Below are 21,088 nucleotides of genomic sequence, written 5' to 3'. Positions count from 1 at the left end.
TTTTTTAATAAGTATTTTTTTTAGTTGCTGAGTGCTCGCTTTTCGTTTGAACCTCAATATCGAGGTTAAAAAACAATCTGAGAGAAAAGTTGTACATAGACAAAAATGTAGCTGATTAAATTCTATATCAAATTCACAAAACAGATTGTTAGGGACAGTCCTAGTTTTCGAGATATTTTTGATCAAAGTTGCTAAAAAGTTCGATTTTCCCATGTTTTCTGACATTTATGAGACTACAGCGCCCCTGGTGTCAGTTGTACGAACTTCATTTGTTCAGAGGCTTTATCGGGCATGTAAAGGAGAACAAATTATTCCATAGTGAGAAATAAATCGGTTCAGCAGAATCAGAGATATAGGCACCCAAGTATCAAAAAACGGCAAAAACGGTTTTGCCTAGATTCCAGGCGCAAAATCCAAATGAAATCAAAATGATAAGTATTTTCGTAAATCATTTGACCCAAGCAATAGAAAAAATAGCATAAGAACCCAGGGACAAAAAAAAAAGTTCAAAATTGTTGCACAGTGTTATGAAACGTACAGCATTAATTCCATTAATTCACTAAATGCAAAATTAGTAAAATTATCAAAAAAAAGATTTTTCAATTCTAGAATTGAGAATTTTATAGAAATAAAAGTTTTTCTAAATGGCAAGTCATAAATTTAAAGAATTCCTTAAATAGCGAAACTTTAATTTAAAAAAAAAAAAGATTTTCTTTTTGTATTATATTATGAACAAATAAACCAAATTTTGCTTAATTAAATTATTATTTGGAGAGTAGTCTAAGACTTATTGACATTAGGAGCGATTTTTGTCAAATCTTTTAATTTGGCCAAATTTTATGCAGGCGAATTCTTTCAAAAAAGCATTTTTAATGGTTAGAGTCCTTAGGATCTGATTTTATCTGTTGCTTTAAGATTGCCTGCTTATCACTTCATCATTTGTCTATAGAAATATCTTTTTTCTTCAGTCGTCTACATTGTGTGGAAATTTTCGTCAAATTGAGTCATATTGATGTAAATCATTTGCAAATTCGCAAGTAAATTGCTTCAAAATTTATCAAAATAGTTCTTTTTGACAAAAGTTCCTTACAATATGTAGAGGCCATAGCAGACTATAACATTTAAAATTCGCCCGAATCTGTTAAATTACACTGTTTCTTTTTTTGTAAATATGGGCATATGAAAAAAATTATACAACACTTGCTGATGAAAGCGACGATTGGCAAACCATATACTTTCAGGCGTTTCATATTTTCAAATAATTCTTTGATTAACGTTCCCTGGATCAAACTTTTAAGATCTAAGAAACAACATGGGATTTCCTCTCATAATTGTTAATTATATTGCTACACAGAGGACTACGTCATGCCCTATTAGATTACATAGCGAAAGAATGGTACGATTCTTGCAGTTAACATTCTTTATTGATGAAAGCATTCTTTCTTCTCATATATATTTGATTGATGAATTGCAAACGAATTTAGTTGATTTCCGAATTTTGAATAGAGCAGTAGCACTACCGCCTTACTTTCTTTTCCAAAGTGATATATGGGCCAATTAAGGATCATGTTGATGGATCGTGTACAGTTCTACAAATTTGTACTAGTTCTTGTTGTGCTATGTGTAATGGTAATGTTTCTTCTTGAGAAAAGTGACTTCAAAATGTTCAATAAAAGTGTAATTAATGAGTGATATTTTAGTGATAACTTGAAAAATGAACAGTTTAAATAGGAAATTTTGAATAAAATCATTGAAATTGGTTTGAAATATTAAACTGTTATTTTTAAAAATATTTATTTACTAAAGTCGGAAAAATTGGATCTGTATCGTTATAACGGTTTTCATTTTAAACAAATTAATTTTATAAATTTAGAAACAAATAAGTTTATGCAGAATTTTGAATTCTAATATTTTTCAATCAATGAAAAGCAAGAAATTTAGAATTTTGCAATGTTGATTCAATTCAAAAAGAAATATTTTAATATTTTGACCGTTTAACAAAAAAATTTTAAACTTTTCGTGAATAAGTTCACAAAGGATTAGTAATTAATCATTAAATAAATAAAATATCGCCAAATAATTCTCAATGAATCTTAGATTTATGTGAAAATGAAAAATTTATCCCGACGGCATTTTAGAATTGGCAAAAATGCTTAACTTGCGTCTTGTAGGATAATCTCTTAAATTAAGAGGCAATCATATTTGAATGCAAATTCCTCTAATCTACCCAATTTAAATTCTCCAATGCAATATTTTCTTGTTAATTACACTTTAATTGTCATCAAGTGCAACTAAAGAACAAACCATAGATAACAACATTAATTTAATTCCCGTGTTTTGCAGTCAATGGGTACTGAAGTGGATGCTGGAAAATTTCGAATCACAGTATTGAAGGGTTTTACGGTAACAAAATGCTTTTCTAATGAGAAATTTTAGTTTAAATAATATATTTCTCACTGTAAAGCTTCGCGTGGACAATAAAGGATTAAACAACTCATCCTTGCACAATGGCTGGAGATACAGAGCAGATAATTTGCCAAATTCTGACTGCATGACAAATCAAACTGTTCCGAGAAATTCAAGATTAACATTTTGCATTGAAGATCACAATTATCCACAGCAATTGGTGGAGCGTTTACTTTCTGAGAATGTTCTGTTGTACCATGGACAACTGACTAATGATAGGGCTACCTCTCCTGACCTCCTGTCCCGAAGAGGCTACATCGATGAGGATACCTTCTGCAACTACCAAGAAACACGAATCTATCCACGGAGAGCTTTGAGCAGGCAGAACAAATGGTTAACCGTCGTTAACTACAAGGACTTTACTCAATCAATTCGTGTGGAATATTGTGTGTTAGTATCAAATTAGCTTTTGCCAAATTATAACATCATCTGCCTAAAAGTATATTAAGGTAAGATTATTTTCAATTTTTTTACAGAAACGAGGGAGAGCCTTGCAACTATCGCCATTTGATTCGCGACGGTGTAGAGACTTTCTGCAAAACTAAATATATCTATAGACAATTGTTATCAGTCAATGAAGATGAAAAACTAGAAATTAATTACTTTCTTTTGCCCTACTGCTGTAAATGTTACTACAAATTGCATAATTGATTGGGAGAATAATTCCTATTTATTTTTTAAATTTAAAATCACGAAAAAAATTAAAAATAGCTTAATTTTATACGAATTATTAGGCTTTTATAATCTTAAACTTCAAACTAATTTTTGCTCTGTGGCTCTGTGTATTAATAACATTTGCAATAAAAGTTATTTGACTTAAAAATATTGAGTAATACTCACGCATTTTAATATACTTCATAAATATACATCATATTCAACATTGACTTTGAAATTATTGAAAAAAAAAAATTTTTTTTATTTTCATTTTCCGCTTATTGTCAGTGAAAATGTGAATGCTTTAAAACATTTCTAAAAAGTAATTTTGCATCCAATGCATTGAGATTTTTTTTTAATTTTCAGTATTGCAATAATTTTATAACAATTTTCATAATCCAATAAAAGCTGCAAATAAGGGTAGAATGAACTTGTGATGTTCTGTAAATTCGTAAAGCATTATGTTTGTCTTAAGATATGCGAAGTGATATACAAAGTCGCCTTGCATTCTTTATGCAATTTTTTTGCAAAAAAATACCTTCCATAAGATATTTTAAATATTGGATAATAAAAACAACATTAACAATAGTCTATTTGCATGATAATAAAAAGCAAAAATTCTCTTATAAATTATTTTCAAATACCTATGGCAGAGGTATATCTCAGGCGCGATACACTAATAGAGTTATTTTAATAAAATCTATACTTAGTGAGTACTTTAGTTACTTTTAGCGTTATCCAAATTTCTGAGTTTGAAAATAATACTTTAAACTCGAAATATAAAAAAAATGTGTCATACATACCCGCTCTTCTCTATGTGCTTTAATTTCATCATATGATATTAATTGACGAAAGATAAATTGAATCTCTTAAATATGCTATCTTTTATATTTTCATTATTTTCCACTATTTTTTATTATTTTTTATTATGCCACTTATTTAAAAAAAATCTTGAGGGCTAACTAGTTGGGCTGAAAAAAGGCCAAACTAGTTGACAAGAATTTCCTGACAACGGTAAGTATTTTCTCCGTATGAGGACTCTGCTTTCTGCCGCGAGTGGCGCTGGCGACTTAATGTTGATTTCTCAAACCTTCAGAGGACCTTAGTTAAATAAACTCACGAAATTCTTTATAAGCTCTGGCTTCTTTCAAAATTATCCCAATCATCTTCATCATTCGAATAAAATATACATCCGAAGAAATGAGTAAGAATTTTATTAAACGACGAGTACAAAATTACACACAATTCCATGCATTTTCCCAAGACACAAAAAATCAAACAAAATGAACCAAGATGCAAAAAGAGATCGGAGTTCGTATACTTTTGCTTTCCAAAAAATACAATACTGAATCGTCGCAAACTACTTTGAAGGAATCAGTTAAGGACTAAATACCAAAAAATACCCGACTGAATAAAAATAAAAATGATAGATTAAGATTAAACTCTTACAGGGTGAAATGAACCGGTCCTGATTAAAATCATAGAAGCCAAAATCCCGAAAGACAAAATTCCGAATAGCCAAAATCCTAAATGCCAAAATCACGAAAATCCAAAATTTCGAAAAGCCAAAACCCCGAAAACTGAAATCCCAAAAGCCAAACAGCTATTTACACTTTAACAACTCATGTCAGGACATTTCTCTACTCTATTGACACTGTACTAAGTACTATTTGGGATATGAGATTTGAACATGTCTCTTTATAGAAAAATGTGCACTTATTACAAAAAAAAACATCATATTACTTACATTTTATTAGAAACATTGAATAAATTTCAATGTTTTGATAAAAGGGTAAATAGAGGCTCCCTGTAGAAGAGATGTACCTTCGACCCTTCGTCAGAGATGCAGCTGTCATTCGGATATTACTGAGGCGGAGGAGGCGGATATTGAAAAGCTGAGTGTACTAATTTAACATTTTTACTTCAAAATAATTCCATAAGGTGGCTCATGCGGTTTCGTGTTCGAATTTCAAAGTGCCTCAAGTGTCAACAATGTCAAAATTTTTTATTGTGAGTAAAATCAAAATAATGAAGTTAGAGGAAATCGCGCTTCCTCCGGACGACTCAAGCTTCGGGTAATTCAATTTTTTCATTTTTTTCTCTATGTTTCTTATGGATTTCACCCATAGCTCTATTCTGAAAATTTGAAACATTATTGGACTAGAAATTGAAATATAATAATAAATAATAAATACAATAGTACTAAATACAATAATAAATACAATACAATACAATACAAAACAATAATATTATAATGAGTCAAATTAATTTATAACACATTGAAAAAAAATGATTTGTGCGAGGCATAAATCGTCCGAAGGTACCGCACTTTCCCCTATAACAATTTTTCTGTCCCATTACAATTCTCATCTAAAACATTGAATAACTTTTAAATTCTATTACTGTGTTATTTTTTTTTCATTTTCACAATATGCAACGAAAATTTAGTGTGCAAATAAATTCAAATTTCTGTTTAAATTTTCGAATTTCAACAACATTTTGGGAAATAGAATGCTTTCACCGTCTGTGAAATGCACCTCCTGTGAATATTACACCGGCTAAGACATTCAGTATACTTATTAAGCACTTAATTAGCACTTAATTTAATGCTATTCCTGTAATTAGGGGTAATTTTAAGTACAGGGGATTCTGGAGATATACATACTTTCGAGACAGGAAAACACTCTTGAACTGCTTTTTTTATACATTTTGAAAATTTGTATACGCGAAATATACTCTAAAGAAATCTTTAGAGTAAGTTATGCCCAGTGTACAATAGTCTTTATTTTGTAATCATGTTTTTTTTGGCATTTCAGTAAAAGTGAATGAAACCTAAATCTAGTCATCTCGTTCACTCTCGTAGAAATTTTAAAAACATGTTTGCAAACAAAATTTATTGTACGTGGGCAATACGAAAACGCTGTAATATAATATGTAAAATATTTTCATTGACAATTTTTCGGTCAATTTTCCGTGCTGAATTTCAAATTTAATGGCTCCGGCACACCCTTTAGATCAGAAAAATTTTATGTAATCAAAATTCACACATCTTTCTTTCTCAAACGTTTTGTATATGTCTATTCCACTCTTTCGGACTCTTCTTCTACATTTAAACATCAGATCAATTTAAATTTAGTTCAACCTAATTTTGACCGCGAAAGAATGAGATAGACATATGCAAAACGTTTGAGAAAGAAAGTGATGCGAATTTTGATTTCATGAAATTTTCTTGGTCTAAAAGGTGTACTGGAGCTATAACACATCAAAAATAAATAATCTCCTTTATTATCTCCCAATGCAATGGTAAGAAAATATGCAAAGCGTGTGTTTTAAAAATTCTATTTGAAGCATAATGCTGAGACCGTCTGTAGTTGTGGAAGAACTATATTTACAAAATATGTGAAAATGAAACAATCTAGAGGGAGATGGGGATTTTTTGAGCTGTAGGGTCACATTTATATACATACGTTTTTACGTATATTTCTAAAGAAAACTGGGCTTTAATGTAATAGCTCTCCAAAATAATTGTGGAAGTAAATAAAATAATTGTAAGGCCTTCCTATCTTTAGAAATATGCAAAAACAATCCTATATCAATGTAGCCCCACAGCTCAAAATAACTCCATCTCCCTTAAAGTAACATCTTAACCTGGTGGTAGCCGAAACGTATATTTCTCATTTCAGAAAGGAAAAAATAGGAGAAAACCAACTCTAACAGCGTTATCACACTTGCACATTAAAATTTTAATGTGATTCACATTAATTGTCGCTTGTGAGCGTCCAAATATGTTATTTGTGTCTTTGAGTCACTTAATATTCGGGGCTTTTCTATTTAATGTTAAAGAAGTGAACTTGGCCTGCAAAAATAAGTTTAAATTTACCTAAAGCATAAATATTTTTCACATTAAAAAAATTAAAGAGAAAATCGCATTAATTTTTCGCATTAATGATATAAATCAATTTATATCAAATTTTGCGGGCCAAGTCTACCTTTTTATCAACAAATAGATCAAATTTTGAATATAGGGGAATGTAGGCAGCCTTCGCACGTTTTTTCGTGCTTCATATTCAGGATTTTTTTCTGACTAAACTGTAAAATGGGCAATAAATTGCACTACACCAAAAAAATCTGTGATACTTTAGGTTTCTATGGATGCCTAGTCCACTATCACAGAATTGTTGGTTTTTCCTGGACATGAAAATGAAAAAAATATGACGATTTGTGCGATTCTTGCCCCCGGGGCCAGCGTTCACACGATGGGGGGTTTGGGTTCGTCATTGCTTTTTTTCTCGAAATAAATTTTATCCACAATTAAGAATTATTTTCCTACGGTTATACTGTACCCCCGTGAACCCGCGGAAACTATCACTGCACTAAAAGAAGATCTTTAAAACACTTTTTTCCATATTTTCTGGAGCACTGTTTTTTCTTCCAAATAAATATCGAAAATCGACTAAACTGTCAAAATTAATCGTCTGGTCAGCTGGAATCGCCGGAACATTGTAGAGGTTATGTTAATATTGTTTTGTTTTCCTAAAGGTTGCATAAATTATATTAAGAAAGGTGATAAGCTTCTGTGTTTTTCAGAGTGTTCGAGTAACACTCGCTTTGTGAGTAAAATGTTTGGTTTTCCTAATTCTTATTGCAAATGTTTAAAGTGGCTCATAATTTTTTCGATATCCTTTAGCATGGTAGCAGTTTAGTTAGTGACATTGAGTCCCAGGCTAATGGTGAGCATGTTCACACGGTTCACACTGCGAATAAACGTCGTTTCATGGAGATGGGCAGGAAACTATACGCCTGTCGAAGAGGAAATGTCCAGGATTGTCTCCCTGTGGCTTATGAGGCTTTAGTGAAGTTATGGTTTTCAATCTGAATTTGCCGGATGCATATGCGAATGCTCACACATTCAGTGTTTGAAACCACACACAGTGTAGTACTTGCGAATTTTCCGGCACCGTGAAAACAATTTCCCTCCGATGCAAAAAGTTATTACGTAAATATCATCTCTAGTATACTCTTCATCCACTGCGTAAGTGATTTTTTTTAGAAATGAGTTTAAATATGAGAAATCAAATGAAATATGTGCCATTAAAATTACCCATTTTGGGCCAATTTTCTATTTGTGATCCTAGCACCTAGGAAAGAAGGGCTTGGCTGCCTATTTTTACAATGAAGATAAGGTTCATAATTACTTAACTTATGGCTAAGAAATTCTGAACCAACTCTTTGGAAATAAAGAGAAAATTCACATCGTTTGAAAGCACACACGTGCGAAGCCTGCCTACATTCCCCTAAAATGATTCAAACACACAAATTACACATTTGGATTCTCACCAGTGACAATTAATGTGAATCATATTAAAATTTCAATATGCAAGTGTGATAACACAGTAATAGTTACTCTAATATGTTACGTGTTGAATAAATAATGATGTTCCAATGAAAAATTAAAAGGGAAATCTTTCTCCTGAACATATCTTTAGTCATTTTTAGCACATGTATGTTCTCATGTGCTTCTACGTTATCGACATTTTTTCTTTTGGTTCTTGTCACGATTGTTTTCCCCAGTGCTCATTGTGGTTCAAAACCACCAAATAATCGTGACAGGGATCAAAAGAAAAAATAGCCTCCATGCAGAAGCGCATGAAAACCGTTATGTACTAAAAAAAACATTCAGCAGAAAGATTTTAATTTTTCATTTTCCTTTGGAATAGCACCATAAGTCAAGGCTAATTGTCCTAACCTAATAAAAAATGAAAGTATGAAATGTTTCTCTTGAACATTTGTTTTTAGTACATGACTGTTCTAATTATGCTTCTGTTCAATCGACTTTTTTTTTTGTATTGGACGATAGCAACCAACACAAAGGAAAGTCGATAATGCAGAAGCACATGAGAACAGTCATGTACTAAAAAAAATGTCCAGGAGAAAGATTTTCCTTCTCATTTTCCATTGGAAGAACACAAAAATCCTGCAGAGCTCTACTTAAAGATCAGTTTACAAAACTTGTAATGTCCTGTTTAAAGGAAAGGTGGCGTGATATGACGGTTAAAGGAATATCTTAGAAGAGATGAAAGAAAATAAAATGTTTCAAATAGGAATATGGCTTTGGCTTATTTCGTTTATCTTCAATTCAGCTCTAATTTTCATTCAATATTACTAAGTAGTTAGCCAAATGGTCTGAATCACAAGTTGAAATATTAAAAAAGAGTCAAAGCTATTTTTAGAGAAAAAAAAACTCAAACATTATGTTAATCATAATAATTCAGCTTTTGTTGACTATTTCCTGTGAATGTATGCGTAAGTGGACATTATCATGGTATGATCGTAAAACTTTTGTGGACTATTCCGAACAATTGGCACATGTCTGAGAAGTTTTTGAAGAGCCTCTAGTGTCATTCGATGTCAGCCCCTCCACTTTTACCTGTTGGCCGGGTTTTGAGCCAGTTACAACTTTTCCGTGTTTGCGACAAGTTCACTTCATCAGTTTGTGCACAAACAGTGAAACGTAGAGAGACTATGCGAAAACGATCTTCATTCAAGATCACGTTTGCAATAATTCTTATAATGTTACAGTGAATCAGTGGGAAATTTTCACGAAAAGTGTAATTGTGAAGATACTGAGAGGAAAACTTTTTTATTGTGTGTTTGAGGAAAATAAGTAGAAAAAAACTGGCAATCAAAATATGATTAACATGCAACCTCATCTAATTATTCTCTTTGGACTTTTTATGGTAATTAGCAATGAGTTTTCTAAATCAATTAAATCAATATTCCATATTCATTGGCAAGATAGACAAGTTGGAAAAGTCGATCAATGATATACAAACTTTCAGTCAATATCTCACTTATTTGCGTTTTTTTTTTAACTTTAAGTTTCTCCTCTTTTGAGACAATTTCGACAAGTTATATCTTCCAAAATGTGTTATATTTACCAATAGTCTACTCAAGGTTAAAACTATACAATTGCAAGTTTCAATTTATTTAAATCTTGTTATGCATATTGGTTTAGAAACCAGTTTAAGTGAGTTTTTAGGCAATAGGACAAAAAAATTTTGTTGACATTTTATATGATGGATGATGTCGTGTTTTTTTTTCTCCAAAAAGTATCTCAAGAGTTTCACCCACACGGCTATTTTCTCATTTGTAAAATTTATTTCAAATGCAAAAACTCGACAATTTGTTAACTGTAAATTAGTGTCTCGGGCTCAAGTACAGGTGAGGTGTCCACCAGGTAGAAAATAGTGTCCAAGACATTACACTTTTGACCCTAAAATCTAAAAGTCACATTACCTGCAGGATTACCTTTCTTTGTTCAAGATTTCGAGAGGTTGGTCTTTAGCCTTCCTGGCGGCATTGTGGCAATTTAAGCCAACGAAAGTGAATCTTAATTAATACTGCCTTATCATGTTTTCTCAGAACAAGAAGACTCAATTTTAACTGCGATTCGTAGGAAAGATCGCAGATGTGAGATATTTTAAGAATATAGCGTGCATTTTTTTGTTTCTCTCGATCGTCAACACTTTATAATTCAGCCTGTGTATGAATATAAAATTGTTTCAGAAGAATTGAGAGAAAACTTGTTTGAAATGAATATCTGCCGACTTTTTTTTCCTCCTTAAAACTGTCGTTATGTGACTCACGTTAAATAATAACTCTATCAGCCATTAAGCACAAGTGTAAAAAGTAAATTCGAAACTGTCATATACAATAGCTTGTGATAAATTCTTAACTTGTAAGATGACAAGTCATTGATAAAAATTCACAGATACTGTAAATGAGCTGGAAAATGCATTCGATGAATGAATTGATCTTGTTAGATAGGAAGTAGGGAGGGAGTTCGCTAATTTCGGACAAGTCAAACTTCAGACAACTCGACTGTCTTTCCTATGTTCCTAATAAATTTGACATAGAGTAATTCTGAACAGAGTCTAATTCTTCATTTTAACGATACTATCACACTAGAATTTTCACAATTTAATTTTAAATTCAATTGAGCCAATTCAGCATCATAAAATTTCGAGAAATTTACTAGAAAACTCTCACAGCTAGGACACATTTTGCAAGAAATTTGCTCAATTTTAAATAGTGCCGCGAAATTTTTGATTGTGAATGACTCCGGAAAATGTGTAATAGTAATTAAAATGTCTTATAAGTCACTTATCTGTTATTCAGAAGGATCCCGAAAGCCAGAAGAAAGGGTTGTAGGCAAGGGGCCTCATGAAGACACTCTCATAACCATGTCACATATAAGATTAATATTAAGATTAATACTTTCTGAACTGCGAGAATGCCAACAAAGGATATCAACTGTTTATCTCGCCTCTCTCTTGTGTTTCGCTCGAAAACTGACCGAATCACAGATGGCACACATGGAAAATCGCTCGAATTGCCTGTAATACGATTCAGAAAGCAATTAATACGAACAGTAATATCTTACTCATCGTATTACTCCACTAGAGTTTACTCTTTCTAACACACGTGATATTCCATTTGAAATTTTGCATACTATATACCTCTCTCTCCGGTTTTTCTTAATATTAATATTAATCTTATATGTGACACCATGGTCATACAATCTTGTTGAAAATCTGCATTAAGTCATCCCAACTGCGATTTCTTGACACAACAATTTCCTTCGAATTGCTTTGGAGGAACTCAGCAAATTACTCCCGATACTGAAGCTTAACTCGCGTACAAGTTTATCACTAGTCACTGTACTTATTTGATTATTTGCCACAAATATAAATTATTTACAAGGAAATAAATTTAATAAGAACAATTTGCTTCAAAAGGCAACTTGTTTAACTGCAATGAAATTGAAATTATTCAGCAATTTTAACATTTTAATTTGCTGAAGTCAAATTTAATTGAGCAACCACGTTTATGCTATTCTACCATGCTTAAACATGGTTTTCTGGGCGAAGTATTATTTTATATCAATAAATAAGCGAAAATTTATCTATTCAAATGATTTTTAATACAAAATAACGCATAGGAACCATTCATCTGAAGATTAATTTGAATTTACAAATTGAAAAAACTTAATGTAATAGCACGGTAAGATACCTCACTATTACAGGTGAACGATGCGAAATAGATCACTACGAATATTACACAAACGAATAAATAAATTATAGAACCAGAAGTACATGGCCTTTGTTCAAGAGTATTTTTCTTCATAGTTTTTTTTTTCTTTTTGTCCAATTGAAACAGTGAAAATATTTAAAATTTAGAATTACATCTTGTTCAGAATTATCCTATTGTACCCTATAACGGTCTTCAAACTACAGATTTAGCCCAGTTCACGAAAGTCTCAAAATTCTAAATAGCGAGCATTTTTATTACTTTTTGAGAACCTAATAAAGTAAAGTACCCTCACTCGACCGGGTTCCTCGATTCGACCGATGGGTCAATTTTTGAATGTTTGATGAATTTGTCACTGGTTCGTATTATTCGTGGAATAATTGACCTATTATTGTTAGATCCGTTAGATCATACGCAAAGGCAAAATATTATAGCAAATATAAATAAATTGAATAAATAAATCTACCGGTCGAGACGAGAAACCGGTCGAGCGGAGGTACTTTACCTTAAGTCCCTTATCTTTAATAATCCAATCCTAAGTTATTTTTTTCCAAAATATCGTGATTGTTAAGAAATTCGAGCAGTCAAACCATAATGCTAAGCTTTATGCCTTAGACACACATAGGACTTAAACCCGTAGAATGCTTAACGTAATTATAATCAAAATAATGCTTTGACTCAATTCTCATCAGTTTCACACTAACTTAGCTATTTCTTAACGTAAGCCGAAAGACGGATTAGTCAGAAACCAATCGAAATGTAATTCCATCATTATTTTAATTAAAAATACGTTAAGCCGTCTCTCGGCTTAAGTCGTAGTGTGTTTAGGGCATTAGGTCTGAAGCCCGTATATGGTTCTTTTCAGGAAATATGACGCATTAGGACTAACTAGTAGTTATAACATCGTAGGGTCGAAGGAACGTCTGTTCGACAGGGAACCCCTATCGACACTTTTGTCAGAATGTCGAAAATTATTGAATGTATTCAGTAAAATATAAGTAATATAACGTTTTTTCTGTTATATACCTTTTATTATAAACAGCAGGTTCAAATTTAATTTCCCAAACAGTACAGAGTAGGGTGTCAATAGGTGCTGACACGAGTTCTTAAAGTGTCAATAGACGTTCCTTTCACCCTATTGAGATATTTCGTCTCTTCAAAATGAAACTGCTCCAACTGCATTTTCTGTGTGCCCACCCACATTCGTGGGAAACGACGCATCATAATGTGTCCTTAGCAATAAATACTGATAAATAGCAAATGCACTTAGAACATTTCCATTTTGAGGTATTAGAAGTATTTATTAACAACTATGAATCAAGTCGGGGATCTATGCGCCCAAGAGTTCACGGTCTAGCCTATCTTACCTATTGCGCCACTAGGATCCTCAGGATTAGCTGTGAAAATGCAATTGAGATAGTTCATTATTCATTCAGGAACAGTGTGAAAAAATAAGTTTTCTCAAGACTGCATCATCTGAAGGTACCGCACTTTCCCATCTATGCGAAGATGGCCAATGACTCTTTTCTTAATTATTAATTCTATTCTATTTTATCCTATTAATAGAATGCAATTTTTACTTTGGAAAAAAGAGAAAATTACAATATTCAAAGACTGACGACATTCGAAGGCCGATCACCTTACTCTCCAGTTAATAATTTATTAAATTCCAGTTAATTTATTAAATCGTAATTTTCAAAATACTGCACATTTAAAAACCTTAAAGATCCAGTATTCTGCATTCTTGTATATTTCCTCCAAACTCATTTGAGATAATTTTTTTATAAACTAAATAAATAAAAGTTCAAGTTCAAACGTTAAGGGTTTTAATATACAAAACCGTATTTTATCTCGGTATCTACATTAATAATTGATAAATAGGTTGTCATTTTTTTATGATTTTCTGTCAATGTTCATCAATTCTGAACTAAATCGTTAAGGTTGCAACCTTAAAATAGTTTTGTAAAATCGACCCGTAATAATCGATAAAGATTTTTTAATTGCCTTTATTTTCTTTAATTTTTTAACTTAAATCGCTACAAATGTAACAGTGACTAAGCTTTATTGGGATTTTAAGCTAAAATGAATTAGGGATTTTGAATTGGGAAGCTGTAAGATTGGGCCTTTTTTTCCTATTTTTAAATAAAACTGGATATTATGATATAATTTTACTGCACAAAACAATTACGAAGCTAAATTTAATTTTGACAAGGCTCAATCCCATTTAAAAATAGGAGGAAAAATCCCAATTACCAAGCTGCCCTAATTCAAAGGTACCCAGTTCCCCTTAATCTATTTTCTTTGAACTCAATATAATTGTTTAATCAGTTTGGGAATTAATTAAAAAAAAAACAAATAAATAATGTAATTTTCATTTAGGCTCTAAAAATAGTTGATAAAATAGTTAATATAGGATGAAAACGTATTTTATCCGAAGTTAGTTTTGTGATAGCCATATCCTTAATGATTTTCGGTTTCTAAAATGATTTTGAATCCGGGAAATTTAAGAATTAAATTTATGTAAATTGCAATAATTAATCTCTATGAAAATTTGTCTTCAGATGGAATTTATCTTCGAAGGGAGAGTACTCTCCCCTAATCGATTATTCTAGTCTTGAGCAATACTTTAACAATTATACGGTTATACGGCTTATACATGTTTTCATTCTCCTTAAAATGCTATAGTTTAATTATATTACATTTTCTTATACTTTTTTTATGGCGAGGGTATGTCTCACAATTAAAAGAAATTTCGGTTTTGACGGGCAATATGTATAATTTCTTACCTTTATCAAGGAAAATATTATTGATTTATCTGAGCTCTGACAAGTTCAGTTTAGCTCTCAATTCTCAAGGCATTACTCCATCTGTCCCAAAAAATCATACGTCTGAGAAAAATTTTGGGATTAAAAGAACAGTTTCTATGATTTTTTTATTGGTAAGAATTTTAAATATGTTCATATATAAGAGATTTACTGAACATTGAACATTTTCCTTAAAAGATCCTTCAATATTAATGCTTTCACCCGAAAATAAGCTTTTCTGGGAATAAAATTTTGTCCCAAACGCACGACTTTTTTTTTGGACGGAGAAACGAATTTTCTTCCACTTAAGTGAGAATTCAAGAAACTCAAATTGGATTAAGTCGTTGACATGTTGCTCAAATTTGAAATTAGCATAAAATAGTAAATAAATTCTCTACTTTAATGTATTTTCCTCGTTTCAACATGAATTTGGAAGAGTTTAAAAAATGCCATTAAGTACGGCCATTAAGAGAATCACAGTTACTAAGTAATGAAATGGTTTATAACGCATTTTGTTGTATGTTATATTTGCTTTAACGTCTTTTAAGCATTCCTGTACACATTACTCTGAATACATAAAAATATATTTACAATGCAAATACAATTATTTAATGGTGTGAATTCTTAGTAAATGTGCATAAATAAATTTTTTTTAAAAAAAAAATTTCAGACTAATATATCGGGATCGCCTTGGCCAAGAAATCAATCGGTGTCTTTTGTGACCAGGAGGACTAGTATCGAAGATGTTGGTAGTGTTTCAAAGAGGAGTGTAACAGTTCGCGATGATAGGATGGTGTTTTTGGATAGTGCAGAAGGATTAGCAAATATCTCAGTGGATGATCGAATTTCAGTTCCCCGAAGGACACGTCCGAGAAGACCACCAAGCTCAAATTATACAGGATCACCAATGCAAATCTATAGGGATGATAATGGTGAGCTAAAGTACAAATATGGTACATCAAATGAAACGAACACCAAAAAACCAGACACCTCCACTGCAACGCGAGGTAAGCGAGGTAATTACCTGAAATTTGTATTTAGGCATGAAATCCATATTCACAAGAGGCCAAATTGTTGGATGGATCGGAAAACATGGTAATACGGCAGTCATCAGTTCATTCAACCAATTATCACATTGCTCTATGTACCAATCCTGCTAACTTTATTTGATACTTGTCCAATAATACCTTTTTTGGCTTTCTTCTCTATCCCATAAAAGTTTTGGGGCGGCAGAGCTTTGTAGTGCCTAGATATATAATTTGGGTCAATTGATCTGGCTTACTAGCTTAACCAATTTTCACTTTAAATCCCAATCCATCCTTACTGAAAATTTCCAATGTACAACTTCGGATGAGAATGACTTTTTCTTAATTCTATATTGGCAGGGAGGTAGTCTATTAACTCTCAGAGTAAGGTCCACTGTGAAATAATTTTAAGTCACGCCCCTTTTAAGAACTTTGGCCAACTACGGGTGTTTTTTTTATGCATTTTCAATGTTTTACATGATATTAATGATGTGTTTGCAGGGAAATCTATATTTTGAAATATTCTGCCCCAAAAAAATGAGTTTTGCCCCCTTTTAGAACTTAAATACGAAAGAGCAAACAAGTCCGAAAATGTGGTATTCTGTTATTCGATTGATTTCAATGTATTCCATTTCGGATTTTGGTTGTTTTTCTTTTCGAATTTAATGATTTATAAACCTTGTCGTAAACAGCCAAATAGGTACACTCGGCCGTCGATAACTTCTCGATCCGTATGATCTATCCGTAGGTAAGAACGTCTTGAGACTAGAGGTTTAGCCTAGTTTCTGAAGATATCAAAATCCTAAATAGCGGGCAATTTCGTTGCTTTTTAAGAGCCTAGTAGGTCATTCATCTTTAATAATCCAATTCTAAGTTAAATTTTTCTAAAAAATCGTGATTGATAAGAAATTACAGAAGTTAAGCCATTTGGCTAAGCCTAAAGTCTGAAGCCCGTATAACTCTAGCGCTACCTACGTCTGAATGACAGAAATAAGTAGTGATTCCAATAACGGTTAACCGGTTTCGAGAAACCGTTTAACCGCCCTATTTTGGAGACGATTTTAAAACCGGTTTTTAGAGATGAACCGGTTTAAAACCGTCTCTTTACAAAAATTTAAAATTTCTCGCTTAAGTTTATTTCTTGAAAATCAAGATACACTGCAATATATTTCCTTGACTTAAGAAGGGAAGCTAAAGTGCAAAAGTGTAATGGGATTTCTGTACGTTTCTTCCACTCTTGAAAAAAATTATTTACTTAAAGGTTATCGGAAATTATATCAGCACCTCTTCACTTGAAAATATTTTATCTTTTAAACCCTAATTAAATATTTAAAAGACTTCAATTGTACATTGAGAAAAAATTTGTAAACAATTTAGTACAATCTTGTAAAATATTGTTTTATGTAGAAAAGTAACAAGAACCCTAATTAAATATTTAAAAGACTAAAAAATCAATTGTACATTGAGAAAAAATTTGTAAACAATTTAGTACAATCTTGTAAAATATTGTTTTATGTAGAAAAGTAACAAGATGTTTACCTCTCTCTGTTTTTATAGAGATTTTTATTAAATCTTGCTAAATTTTAACTACATCATCTTATTAGACCCAAAATTCACTAAGATTGTTGCACAAGATTCTTGTACATTTTTGTCAAAATCCCGTATTTATTAGTTAATTAATAAATACCGTTTAGTTTAATTTTTTCCATGAAATTATTTGTAAATTTTGTATAAATTATAGTCATGATTTTAATTATATACAATATACTAAAAAACATGCATCGATATGTTTTCTGTAGAGAGTGATCTAAAAAATTGACTTTTGAAACCATTCCCAATCGAAAAACCTGGATTTTTGTTGAAAAAAAAAATTTGGCAATACTTTTACAAGATTTTCAAAAAAAATTATAACGAATATAGGTAAACAATCCTTCCAACATTCTGTTTTTTTTTTCGATTATTATTTGTCTTACACGATTCAAATTTTCTAAACTTAAGTTTAACAAGATTTAACTAGTCATAAGATTTTAAAAATAAATAGGAAAACTCTTTCGGTTTGTTCGTTAAAACATTCTCTATAAAATTCTTTTTGTTTGTTTTCAAAAATCTAGAATACGATTTTTAAGTATTTCCTCATTAAAGATTGTCAAAAATGACAACGTTTATAACCAATTTATTCTAAGGAAAATAAATTGTATGAAAAAATAGTTATTTTTACGGAAATCTACTTTGCATTACGGTACAATATTATTGGAAAAACTCCCATTAGTTTTCCTGCATTCTGAAATTTTCAGAACTATTTTAAATACAAAATAAAGCAATAAAATAAATACGTTCCAAACTAACTAAGTAGATGAATATACATATTTATTTGTTAAATATTACATAAAAGTTGAAGTTCTGAAAAATTTCTCAAAATTCCATAATCTAAACCTAAATTTGGAACCGATTTTAAACCGATTAACCGGTTTCGGAGCCATCCAAAACCCGTTAACCGTCTATACCAAAAACCCGGTTATTTGGAATCACTACACTGAGAGAAATCCGAAAAAGTTAAAATAACATTTCGAAAATGTTAATTTTACCCTGCAGGATTGATATGAAATTGGTGTAAATATTACCCTTTTTAGGTGTATTGAGGGTTAAAATTACCCTTTTTCATGTTAATTTTACCCTTAAAAAGGTGTAAAATTAACATTAAAAAATGTTGATATATTTTTACACCTAAAAATGTTAAAATTATGAGGAAGAAAAGTTAATCGCACCCTCTTTTTTTCTCAGTGATGGATACTGACAGTGGCAGACAAATGTGTCGATATTCCTAATTGCCTTTCAAGTGCGTTTTAATAAGAAAAATAAAATTTGTGGTAATAAAATAATAAGAATCATAAAAATTAGAATATTCCCAACTTGAATAACCCTTTATTAAAACGTTTAAAACTGTGCGTGATAGGATGTAATATATGTTGTGTACGTAACGTACGTAAGGCGTGGTCTAGTTTTTAGTGGGCGGGGCTTTTCGAACTTCGGACTGCAATGGATCGAATTGATGATGGTAGCTTTCTTGCACATTACCACACATTGAAAACGCAAAAGTATAAATTTAAATTGTATATAACTCTAATAAGGGCGTGGCCTAAAATTATTCTTCATCGAACATAAAAAAGAAGACTTTTACTACTCTCCTGCATAGTACGCGATATAGGAAAAATAAGCTATTCTCATTCGAAGTTGTACGTTGAAATTATATAATTGCTTAATTAATTCTGCATTGCAGATAAGATTTACTTTCCCGAAGAAAACAGATTCGATCATACCCCTGTGCCGGCTATAGAGAAACCAGATTGTGCTAAGGATTCGACATTTTGCCTAGAAGACCAAAATTATCCAGAATCGCATATTGAATCGCTGCTAGAGAAGAACTACAAGCAATACGTTGACTTTCTGACCGAGGACTACATCACTGCCGATCTCACCCAGAGAAATGATATTCCGGGCGAAGAAAGTCTGTGCGAAAGCTACGAAAATAAAGTGTATCCAAAATCAGCCGAAAACCGAGATCACAAATGGCTCTACATAATAAATCAAAGCAATTTCACGCAAGGTGTTAGGGTGGAGCAGTGCAGGTAAAATCATCATCTCCTAAAAAGACAAGCTTAATCTCATGCACTCTTTCACTTCTTCTTATCTTTTTTTGCTTGCCAATTGCAGAAGAGAGAGTCAACCTTGTTCCCTGGCCTCACTTTTTCCACCTACTTACATCTCCGAGTGCCGGCAGAAGTATCAGTACCGGCAATTGCTGGCACTCGATGAAAGGGGTGAGATAATAAAGGATTTCTTCAGGTTGCCCTCCTGCTGCAAATGCTACGTTCGGCAGGGTTAAGGAGATATTCTCCCCAGATTTGTGATATATTACCATAAATTTTTCTATCTAGTGATATTTAAGCACCAAGACGCACAATTTCAACAATAAACCTAAATGTAAAGTCTAAGCAAAAATGAAGAACAAAAAAATTGGTGTAAATTTTAACAAGCATTTTAAGTTAATAATTTATTTAAATTGTCAATTTGCTAAATGCATTTACAAATATGTTTTTCTTAGAGAGAAAATGTAGTTGAAGTCTTAGTAATGCCGGTGAAAATAATTCTGTTATTTTTAATTAGTGTATGGTTAATTCATAATGCGACTAATGTATGATACACTTTATTTTAAAAGGTTAATAAATATTATCCTTACCTTACGGTTATATCTTCTTCAGTGTTTTCTCAAAGTTTAAAGAGGGAAATATGATCTTTATTGAAGAGAAATAATTTAAAAACGAAATGATCAAGACGAAGTTTTTGAAGACGACATAGCATAGACGACATATTAAACATGAAATATTTAAAGACGTAGTGATCAAGATGAAATGATGAAGACGAAATAATCAGGAAAATATACTGAGGACGAAATATTAAAGACGGAATAATCAAGACGAAATAGTGAAGACGAAATACTAAAGACGAAATAATTAAAGACGAAATAATCAGGACAAAATACTAAAGACGAAATATTTAATACAAAATAATCAAGACGAAATAGTAAAAACGAAATGATCAAGATCAAATTATTAAAGACGAAAATGATCAAGACAAAATAGTAAAGACGATATCTTAAAGACGAAATATTAAAGACGAAATAGTAAAGACTAAATAGTAAAGTCGAAATAAGTAAATGCGAAATGGTCCAGACGAAATACTGAAGACGAAATAGTAAAAACGAAATAATCAAGATCAAATTATTAAAGACGAAAATGATCAAGACAAAATAGTATAGACAATATCTTAAAGACGAAATATTAAAGACGTAATAGTTAGACGAAATAGTAAAGTCGAAATAAGTAAATACGAAATGATCCAGACGAAATAGTAAAGACGAAATGATCAAGGTGAAATTATTTAAGACGAAAATGATCAAGACAAAACAGTAAAGACGAAATCTTAAAGACGAAATAGTTAAGACGAAATAGTAAAGTCGAAATAATTTAAAGACGAAATGCTGAAGACGAA

The 21,088-nt window shown here is 31.5% G+C and overlaps 1 protein-coding gene across 6 annotated transcripts; it reads left to right on the top strand.

The window, feature by feature from the left end:
- The first annotated feature begins 9,555 nt into the window (after nt 1–9,555).
- Nucleotides 9,556–20,280, top strand: LOC129798692 (protein spaetzle). 6 transcript variants are annotated; one of them, XM_055841966.1, is made up of 4 exons: nt 9,556–9,857; nt 15,685–16,021; nt 19,338–19,665; nt 19,751–20,280. In XM_055841966.1, exons 1-4 carry the CDS (start codon nt 9,810–9,812, stop codon nt 19,920–19,922), a joined length of 885 nt encoding a protein of 294 aa, XP_055697941.1. In that variant the 5' UTR covers nt 9,556–9,809; the 3' UTR covers nt 19,923–20,280. The 6 variants fall into 6 exon arrangements, with proteins under 6 accessions (XP_055697941.1, XP_055697939.1, XP_055697940.1 ...); XM_055841964.1 differs by having other exon boundaries at nt 19,317–19,665; XM_055841965.1 differs by having other exon boundaries at nt 15,685–16,030.
- The last annotated feature ends 808 nt before the right edge of the window (nt 20,281–21,088 follow it).

The sequence above is a fragment of the Phlebotomus papatasi genome, chromosome 1, assembly GCF_024763615.1.
Source record: "Phlebotomus papatasi isolate M1 chromosome 1, Ppap_2.1, whole genome shotgun sequence".
Classification (NCBI taxonomy): domain Eukaryota; kingdom Metazoa; phylum Arthropoda; class Insecta; order Diptera; family Psychodidae; genus Phlebotomus; species Phlebotomus papatasi.
Note: the sequence above shows the minus strand (reverse complement) of the source record. Positions and strands in the feature narration are given on the sequence as shown.